We start from the raw sequence: 10176 nt of genomic DNA, 5'->3' as shown, positions 1-10176 counted from the left end.
TTTGGCCTTGCATTACCACCAAGGACATATACTCTAAAGGCCTGCTGAAACACTGGGAGAAATCAAAATCACATTGGTCAGTAATAAATAATTTAAAATGAGCCCTTCCAGTGCAACCAGCTAGTATTCTTCAGGGAATTCATATACCACACAAGGACAGATATTTAAGTTTACCCTCTCTGTCCAAGGGAAACATTAACCTCATCTGAGTGCAAATGTCTTTCTGAGCTGGTAGATTTGAGACGAGCTCCTTGGCAATAGGCTTTCTATCACGCCTGCAGTTCCGATTGATCGTCTCAGCAATCAGCAATTAAGTACTAGTGATCAGAGCCTGGGAAGGGAGGAGGGGGTGGGAAGGAGAGTTAGGAGGTAGCCTCCCCACCCCGCTCCTGTCTTGTCAGCCCAGGAAAGGCTTCACTCAGCTGGGGTGAGTTTGGCCCGGGGCTGGGCTCACTGGTAGAGGTTAACTCCAGCATAAATAAGCATCTTTGGACTCATTACAGGGATTAGAGAGTAATTCGCCTGCGAGGAAGGAGACGACTGCCAGGGTTTTGGTACAGTTTACTACAGTCTTATAGGGGCGAGGGCCCTGGAGATTACAGAAAGAGAGAGATGGAAATGCAGCAAAAGAGAGAAAGGCCAAGGGAAAAGAGAGGCTGGCTGTCAAGTGTGTGTGCGTGAGTCAATCCAAGCCCCCGGCTGCCCCCTTGATCTTGAGCATGTTGGGGTGCTGTGAAAACGGATAATGGGAGTTAGAACGACCGGCCTGTCTAGAGAGAAGTGTGCTGATTGTTATAACTTTCCCTCATCTCTCTCTCCTCCACTTAACTAAATAAACACCCAAGAGGTAGCACTCTATCAATTTTAATGATGTTGAAATACAATTTAGGCACAAAATACACAACAAATGCTAATTTGGCCATGATGAGAGGCATCAGAAATTCCTCCCATTATTTATTCAGCTGACTTTTTGCATTTTTCATCAGAACAAATATTCCCATTTCAACAAACACACACACACTCATACATACACACACGTCAGCACAGAGCCAATTTGGAGCATAAATCAACACGTTCACTCATCAAATATATGCTCTGTGTCGTTCTCTGCAGTCTGTCCAGTGCACCAAAGACAAATAGTTCCTTCCAAAGTCCAGTTGGAAAAACAGAAGGGGCAGCAGACTGTCAATATGTGCACATATACATTAAACATCACAGGCTGATGCGTGTTCAGAAAAGACATCATGGAGATAAGTCCAATTATAAACTTGTACATGACAAAACCTTTAAAAACAAAACCAAACAAAAGCCAGCTGAAATTTCATAGCAACTTCATTTCATTTCTTCTGTGTGTGAGATGATTATCACCTGTCAGTCATCTCCACCTCCAGCTTGACCAGCTTGGGCTGCCCTGCTTCTGCCCCGCACTTGGGACAAGTGAGATAAGGGTCGGCAATGCTGTGGCTTTTAATGCAGTAGTAGCAGAAAACGTGCTGGCATCCCACCGTATGAGGCATGGTTGGCCACTCTCCGCACAGTCCACACTCTTTCCACAACTCTTGCCCTTCCCTTGCTCCCTCCCCGCTTGCACTTTCCCCCCCAAACACAGCAGACAGTATTGTTGCCTTCAGTTTCTTTGTATTGATCAGTGGGAACAGGAAGATGAGAAACTCTGCAAAGCCATGCCAAAGTAGTTCTCGGTTCATGAACTTGTAGTTTACCTCCCGGGCCACATTTGGCTTACTGAAAACCGCCTGAGCTCCTGTGATTCTTTCAGCGAGGATGGGATGCCGGCCATTCCTTAGGAACACAAGGAAGTTGATCAGATTTGTGAACTTAACAATACCAGCAACAAGCGTCAGCGCATTACGGAGACCCTGATGGAGCAAACCGCTCTCTCTTTCAGACCCAGATCCTTGTGAACTCAAACCCAAGTACGGCAGCAGCCTGTGGGAACGCTCTTGGAGCCAGAGGGGCCCTGCAGTGAGCACGGCCAGACCTAACTTCTGCCTGGGGGATAAAGGCCTGTAACGGGGAGACAGGGAAAATTTGCTGTGGTAGCGCAGGCTCAGTAAAGATTGCCCCACCGTGGCACTGTTAGAATAGAGTGTGAACCTCCATAGGAGCAAATGAAGCAAAACCCTCAGTTCAGGCTCCAGAGGAGTGAGGAAGCCTGGGCGGCAGTTTTGGAAGCACAGCGAGAACTGAGTCCACACTAGCTGCTCAAGGGCTGAGTCTAGCTCGAGGGCATCCAGCTGACTGATACGCAGTACCGGGGTCTGTGGGTTCATATCAAAGTGGGGGCCGTGACTTCTAGCAGTCTTTTTCTGGTCATTCTCACTTCCCAACCCTGCTGAAAAAACACAAACACCCAAAAAACAGAAAACAGTAAGGACATATCAACATGTTCTTTTCAATATTTTAATCAGTAGAAAAAAAGACAAGCTGCTCTTGTTGCAGCCTGAATGTAGTTTCTGTTCATGTTGGCCCATCCGTCTTAGATATTATGATACTATGATTCACCAAATATTACTCTGACAAAGCAAACTTTGTGAAAATGACATTTTCCTGGAGTGAACAAGGACAGCCACACGCAAATGGTTAGACATGCTTTAAAAACAGAAATGGAAGAATAAAAAAAAGGACTGAATGTAATACAGGCCGAAATCAGATAAAAAGCCAAAAACCCCACAAAAAACAGTCGTTTATTAAGGCCATTTCCCCCCAACACTGATAAATGTTTAAAGCATTTACATCAGTTAATACGTTATTAATGTATAAACAATAGCATATTTAATGTATTCAAATCATGAACATAATATACACCAAGGCTCAACCATTAAAAGGACAACTCGGTCATTGGGAGGGCTGAGGCTCCGGAGGTGAAGCCCATCCTGTTAGGAAGGTCATTTTGTCTTTATACACAGGAAGGGAAATCACTTTTCACATGTAAAACCCGTCCTTAATGCAACCTTAGAGCCTTGCCATGCAGAGGAGCAGGGGGTCTTAGACTGCTTTCCCCTGCATATAAACACACAATCCCCCCTGCACACACACACACACACACACACACACACACACACACAGGAGCAGAAGCCCAGGGGCTCCTGGTGCCCGCTCCCTCTAGAGATAGGGGTGTGTGTACAAATCACATCACTAGGGATTAGGCTAACGGCACAGTCTCTGGTACACCGTAAACATCTGCCAAATGTGGAACAATTTTCTCTCCCCTCGATTCGACTCCATATGGGATCTCGCCATTGTGACATGAGGGCTATTTAGTGCTGCATACGTTTCCAAACCGCTCACAGTTCTCCAGTTTTATCTGCCATTTCCTCAAATGAAATACTTAAAGAAGTGAAAGACTAACTAATGCAGGGAGAGACAGAGCAAGAAGGCCACAGAGAGAGAGGGAGAGAGAGACAGAGAGGCCTTTTTTTGACAGTGACTTTTGTGTCTCGCCGAACAGGATTTGTCACGAGGCTTTAAAAGAGATTTCAGCCGGGTAAATATGGCAGTTTTGACAGAAGGAGAGAGATGATGGTCACTTTAGACGTTTTGAGGAGGTGAAAAAAATAAAATTCTAACGTGCGCAGGCAAATCTTGGGTTTATTGTGGTGGTGCACACAACCATCTGTGTATTCAAGATGTTTCAATAGGGCTAGGATACACGGTCCAACTAAGTTAGAATTAGCAAATGAATGAAAGGAGTGAATTCACGCTAAAGTAAGCAGGTATGACAAATTCATTGAGCTGTATTTGAAATGCTGCCATGTTTGGTGACTAGAACCTCGCCTGTGACGGGAATAGAGTTTGGATTAAAAAAAGAAGAAGAAGAAAAAAGGGAAAGAGCAAGAGACGTAGTCTGAGTGTGTTTGCTAACCAGTAAACAGGCACTATTTGTTTAGCCTAATCTGAAAGTTTTTTCCCTTGATGGGAGAAAATGAGCAGATTATGTGTCCTCATGTGTGTGTGAGAGACTATGTATGTATGTCAAGCATAGCCTTGATCTATGCAGAGCTCTAATGCAGCGCAAACTTAATCTATCAGCCCACCGTTACACATATACACACACACACGCACGCAAATATACCGCCAGGTGGTGGAAATCCCCGTCACAGCAGCAGCTCTCTCAGGAGAGTAAACCCGGCCGGGTCCAATAGTCTTTTCAAAGCCTTTTATCGAGCAGTTTACAAGTTATGAATGAATATGTTTTATTTGGGGAAACACAGTATTGACAACCACCTATCAATAGTAATGTGACTATTGTCAAGGGTCTGTCAATATTAATGTAATTATGATGTAGAGGGATCAGAGGGATGCTGGAGTTGGGGGCCAAGTAACATCTCCTGCCCACTGCCATATCAATAGCTGGGATTGCTATTGACAGCTTCCCTTCAGACTTGCAGCACTTGCCAAATATATAACAAGCAGACACTTCAGTCAATGCCGGGCTGCCTATAAAAATTAAGCATTTGAATTTACAGGGCTTTTACCGCGGACAGCTGGAAATCCATGTTCCTTATGTAATAGTCAAAAGTCACAGTCAATGCCAGTGTTTACAGAGTAATGACACGGTGTGGGTGAGAGGACAGACAGCGCAGCATTTGCACGCACAAGGAAAAAATATACAAGGATATGAGCAAAGAGACTCCTTCCATGATGTATTCACACACACACACACCCACACACACACAATGATATATTGACTTTATAATTCTCTTGTGGGTCAGCCATCCAACTAACTATGAGACTAAATGCCCTCTTTTGGAGAGTTGATAACTGACAACCAAGAGAGTCAGAAGGCAAGTTAGAAGAGGTCGTTGAAAAAAAACAACAGAAAAAATAAAAATTTAAAAAAAATCACCTGATATTTCTGAGGTCTTGCTGTTCTATCAGAGCAGTGAAAAATGTTTTCAAAACATTTTCCGGGGTATGTTAAAGGGTATTTTGATTCAGGTCATATGAGCGTTTATTTTATTTTTTCCCTTCCCCTTGTTTCCATAGCTTGTGCATCTTGTTCAGACAAAGATAGCGCACTGACTCAAGGCTGACTGCCATAGCTTACAGACAACCACAACAACAACAACAACAATATCCAATCTAACACGGAACACAGTGCAACACTGCTTCAAGGCAAAAGGGGCCATGACCAGTGTGAGGAAGGAGAGATGAGGCAACAAAAGCATACAGCGCATCAGTCTGAAGCCTTGCAGCTGCAGTGGGTCCTCTGAAAACTAGACAATGGGCTGTAATGACAGCTACCCAACGAAAAAAAAGACGGATAGGCAAAGACACAGACAAAGATGGATACGTCAGACAAAGCGTCATGAAACCGCCAACTGGGAACTGTGAGCTAATGTCTACTGATATAGTGAAAGAAAAAAAAAAACTTGGGGAAACGATAGCCAAAGAGGGAAAATAAAGCGTGGGTAGGTGGGCAGATAAGCTCAAACCTCTCCCTAGGAGCTGACCTTGAGACAGACACAATCATGGAGGAGGGAACATTTCTGAAGCATACGTGGTTCAGCCCTACTGAGGTGTGGGCATCCAGGGAATACCCTATAGACAGAGGAAGGCCTCACTTTCTTCTTGACCTTGGCTTTGGTGTCTAGGGAGGTGTGAGACTGTTTAGGACAAGGGGACCAAAGGCTGTGGGGGGGATGCTGGGAAGGTGAACGTCTCTTGGGGATTGCACTTTGCTTTTTCTGTGCTCATTGCACACCGGTTGGAAAATGCACAGCTAGAAGTCTGGATGTAGCCCCTCGTGTGGTGTAGCGCTGAGATTCCTAACCACTTAGCTGTGGTTGTTAGTATAATGTATTTGCTGAAATAATGCATAAATGTTCACTTGGCTTTCTATGATGCTTGTAGCGAGAAATAGGCTATGCATTGGCAAAGCATGCTGGATTACAACTTTACATTTTATTCTCTCGCTCATGTAAATTAATTTGTGTAAAAGCTCTGGTGGATAAAACCTATTTCTCTGAGCGCTCCAGTCAGTCAGTCCCCCCCCCTTCTCGTTCCCTCGCTTTATTGCCCTTCTTTCGCCAGAAACAAGTGCGGGGCCTATTAGCCGAGGCTTGCTAATGTCCTCACTATGAAAACGGATGAGAATGTCAGATTTAGAACTTTTAAGAGAGTGATGTCATACAGCAGACCACAGGCATTACGGGGACACTAAGATTACCCAGGCGGTAACCAGACTAATTGTTATGAGTCTGTTTCATGAAAAATGAATGTGTGCAGATGCACAGAGGGGTCTTAGGGCTGTGTGTGCGTCACACACTAATGCTTTATCAAGGCTCTCCTCTTTCTCTAATCACCCAAAACTCCAAGCCATTGGGGTAGGAGCCAAGTTAATGCCTGAATACAAAAAAAAAAAAGGAGAGGAAAAAAAATAAAATAAAAAATTACACATCAGTTAGAACACCACATCTGACACACAAAAAATGTGCTCCGCTTAATCTGGTTTGCTCAGAAGGTGAATTATTTAAGAGAATTAATTGATTTCATGAGTACAAGGTTGAGTATGCTAAGGCTGTATGAGTAATAAGTTCAAGGGTTTGCAGAAAAACAACTTAAAAAGTCATGAAACATTTAGAGCACAGAGAGAGGCACAATGAATGCGAAAAAAAAAAAAAAAGCAGAATGGCTAATAAATGAGAGAACCAAAGTTGTGTCTTTCAGAGGAGTCAATGAGAGAGCAACTCATGCAAATAAAAAGTGTTATCCTCAGGAATATTTGATCTGCACATTTCTTGACCTCTCTTTATGCATGAAAAAACACAGACAATAAAAGAGTAAACATTTTAGCTTTTTAAAAAAACAAAAAGGGAAAAAAATGTGATGGTTAACTGAGGACAAGCCAATAAAATCTACAGGAATGCGAGGGCTACTGCAGGATGTGTTTGTCAATCAAACTCATGGTGCTGGGGCTACATGTAAGAGTTCATTCGGCATGTCTAATTCAAAGTGTGATTGGTTGATTTCCTTCAAAAGTAACACAAAATACCTTCTAGTAATTTACACATTATATATTATTATCAGACAACTAAACATGAAATATAGACTATATTATAGTTAGATTAGCATGCTGGAGCTCCAGCAACACATATGTAAAAAATGGAAATCTTTGTGCCTTCCAGTTCCTTTTAGTCTATTTGACCTTGTAAAATTTAGATTGAACAGTAATGCTAATCTTTTATTACTTTAAATTGCAAATATGAACATTCTTTTTCCAAAATTCATTAAAAGGATTGACACTATACATTGTAGCTTTTAGACTGTGGAATAAATTAATGTTGGATTGATTTTTTCCCCCCTCCAAATATGCACTGATAATTATAGTGCCTTTAAGACTTGCCTTCATCTGGAAACTGTATAAAATAACCTTATGACCCCAGAGTGAGATCACAGCCTAGTTTAACTTGTGCGACTGCCTTAAAAAACACACTCATCAAAGTAAGTGTTTGGCTCCAGAGGCACACACACCACATCACACCACACCACAATCTCATGCAATCAGCCGGTCCACATTCTCCTCATAATAGCGTTGTCTGCTTAATTTTTTTTAAACATTTTTTTAAGCTTGAGCCCATCAGTCTTTAACAACAACAACAAAACCCAAATCTGCTCCATTTTGATAATAAGGCAAGAGCATTATGTGATAATCACAGGAGGGATTAGGTTTTGGCAGAGAGTGTGAGAGCCATACAGTCAAAGCCACTGGAAAAGAGAGATATAACCAAGAGACAGATAAGAGTAGAGCAGTGATGATTGGGATGAGAGAAATGAAGTGAGTAGTCTCCTGAAAATCAATAAGATCAACTTTGCCTTGAATCTCAATGTGGAAGGTTTTGATCTCTGGCACTGATTATTTAGGGGAATAATGGAATTATGTGCGGAGTTGCACAACATACTCTTGAAGGTGCACACAGTCACAAGGTTACCATCCAAAGTTTCAGCTGGTATACACACCTGAACCAGACTCCCGATGAATACTAATTCAAAAACGGCTGGCTGATTGAACACTATGCAGTGGTCACTATACTCATCAACAGCCATCAACAATCGATACGATTTTAAATGAAAGCGTGCAGGAAAAGAGGGGGGACAAGCAAGCGGCTAACACAGACAAAATACTGATACAGCAGCGAGGAGCTGATAACATGTGACGACGAGCCTTAACAGCTCGGGGAAAAAAGCAGACATGCCGCTATTGAGCTTCATGTGGGCATAGAAGAAAATAATGCAGGCTTATGTTTTTTCAGCAGGGTAATGAAGTCATATATTCATATATTTACCCATCGCTTCTCGGGGTCGAACTCAATGTAACCCAGTCTTCCCTGAAATGTCAACAGCACTTGTATTTCCGGGTTGTACATCGTTATCCCGCCTCCTAAAGAAAACTCACCAGTAGCGGGTGTGTACGTCACGTTTTAGAAACCCGTGATCAAAATGAGCCAATCGCACAGCGTAGCGCCAAAGCACTTGTTAAAACCTGCATACCGTCTGGGGAAAAATAATTCAAACTCCTCAGTTGTAGCAACGATACATAGCGACCAACTTGTTAAGAAAAGCCACGGCAATTATTTACTCAGTCTTAAATGTCAAGTTCATTCAAAGTGCCGGGATCTTGATTTGATTTGTTTTTTCCAGGTTACCGTGTACTTGCCTAAACTATAAGATTTTACCAAACCGAGATTATGACTGTTTTTAGCTAGCTTTTTGCAAGCCTTTATGCAGTTGACTTAGGAAATAGGTTGCAGGAACTTCTTGGAGCAATGCGTGCAGCTTGCGCACAGCCAAGGAAAAGCTCAACATTGTCGGAAACGCTTAGTCACGCTTCTCACCTGTCTTCTTGCTCAGGTGAAAAAGAGCTCATAGTAGCCAATCAGAGTCCCGAAACAGAGCTAAACATTATTAAAGAACTACTAAACGAGTTCAGAGGGCTTCACGAGCTGAAGTTAAGATGCTTGGAGGAGGACACCAGTAGAAGGGGAGAACTACCACAGGTGAGTAGTTGTTGTGCCACATGTGAAACGCACGTTGTGGGTAGCGTGGCCGAGCGGTCTAAGGCGCTGGATTTAGGCTCCAGTCTCTCTGGAGGCGTGGGTTCGAATCCCACCGCTGCCATTATTGTTAGTCCTGGCGTAACATCCGGTTTACGGTAACTAAAGGACAAAGTTAAGAAGTGTAGCATCAGATTTCTTGAGGGAAATAATAAATCCAGACTTTCTGTTCGCACTTTATACAGCTACGTTGAAACACACGAATCCAACCCATTTATTTAAAATAAAGAGCTCCTTAATAGTATCGTGTTTTTTCCTATTAACATTGGAAACAAATGCTAGTCGTCTTAATGACGATTCTGCACACGCCCTTCCAGTAGTCTGGACCCTGGATTGTGAAAGATTGTTTTTATGGGTTCAGACAATTGCATAAAGTACGGGTTAGCAGACACAGTCTCTACAGCATGTTTAGATTTAGGCTAACATCTATTGTCATTAGGCTATAATCCATCCATTACAAATCATACAGCATCCTGTCCACCTTGACTCTAACATCAGAAGATGACCTCTGTCTTGTCAGACAAATGACAGGAGGAAGCGCAGCGGTGCTTTCATAAAGCCGCAGCACTTGTAACAGGTGGCAAATTGCATTATGTTTCCATCTGAGCGGCAGAGATCAGGAACACAGAGCCACACTCATATTTAAAAAAGAGAGGTTTCTAATCATCGGGATCGTCATGTAACATCTTTTAGCAACAGAATGTAGCTCGTGTGAGCTGGACTGTGCATCAAAGGAAAAATAACAAGGTTTCAGAATAGGTTATGGTCAGCCGGCCCCAGTCAAGGGCCAGCTTAACAAGGTTATGATGTTCAGAACCCAGGAGCTCCCAAGTCCTAAAGGTTGATGGGGACACTTAATCATAAAGCGTGTCCGCTGAAAATACAACATCCATTATTGCATGAACCCATTTTAGGTTTATGATGTTTCTTAAAATGTTGAAATGTTTGAGCAACCTGCCAGTTCAAGAATTCATTTTTTTTCTTATGCTTTAGGGCACTTATCATAGCTAGCTTTTCCAAAAGTGAAAAGTAAGTAAGAAACAACAACAACAACAACAAACAAACAATGTCAACCCTAGAATGTTACCGTACTGTCACATTT

At 42.7% G+C, this 10176-nt stretch overlaps 1 protein-coding gene and 1 non-coding gene across 4 annotated transcripts; one reads left to right on the top strand and one right to left on the bottom strand.

Annotated features, from left to right (window-relative positions):
* Nucleotides 1-804: 804 nt before the first annotated feature.
* On the bottom strand, nt 805-8389 carry pex2 (peroxisomal biogenesis factor 2). 3 transcript variants are annotated; one of them, XM_085287417.1, is made up of 2 exons: nt 8307-8366; nt 805-2350 (listed from the first exon to the last, which is right to left on the bottom strand). In XM_085287417.1, exons 1-2 carry the CDS (start codon nt 8308-8310, stop codon nt 1365-1367), a joined length of 990 nt encoding a protein of 329 aa, XP_085143543.1. In that variant the 5' UTR covers nt 8311-8366; the 3' UTR covers nt 805-1364. The 3 variants fall into 3 exon arrangements, with proteins under 3 accessions (XP_085143543.1, XP_085143542.1, XP_085143544.1); XM_085287416.1 differs by having other exon boundaries at nt 806-2353; nt 8307-8389; XM_085287418.1 differs by lacking the exon at nt 8307-8366 and adding an exon at nt 7981-8278 and having other exon boundaries at nt 806-2350.
* Nucleotides 8390-9056: 667 nt separating this feature from the next.
* Nucleotides 9057-9138, top strand: trnal-uag (transfer RNA leucine (anticodon UAG)). The gene has a single exon. It is a non-coding gene; the product is annotated as a tRNA-Leu (tRNA).
* Nucleotides 9139-10176: the final 1038 nt, after the last annotated feature.

Source organism: Mchenga conophoros, linkage group LG9 (assembly GCF_057382185.1).
Source record: "Mchenga conophoros isolate Kocher_MC1m ecotype Shallow Benthic linkage group LG9, M_conophoros_male_GT1.1, whole genome shotgun sequence".
NCBI classification, from domain to species: Eukaryota; Metazoa; Chordata; class Actinopteri; order Cichliformes; family Cichlidae; genus Mchenga; species Mchenga conophoros.
This window is presented reverse-complemented; position numbering and strand designations above follow the sequence as displayed.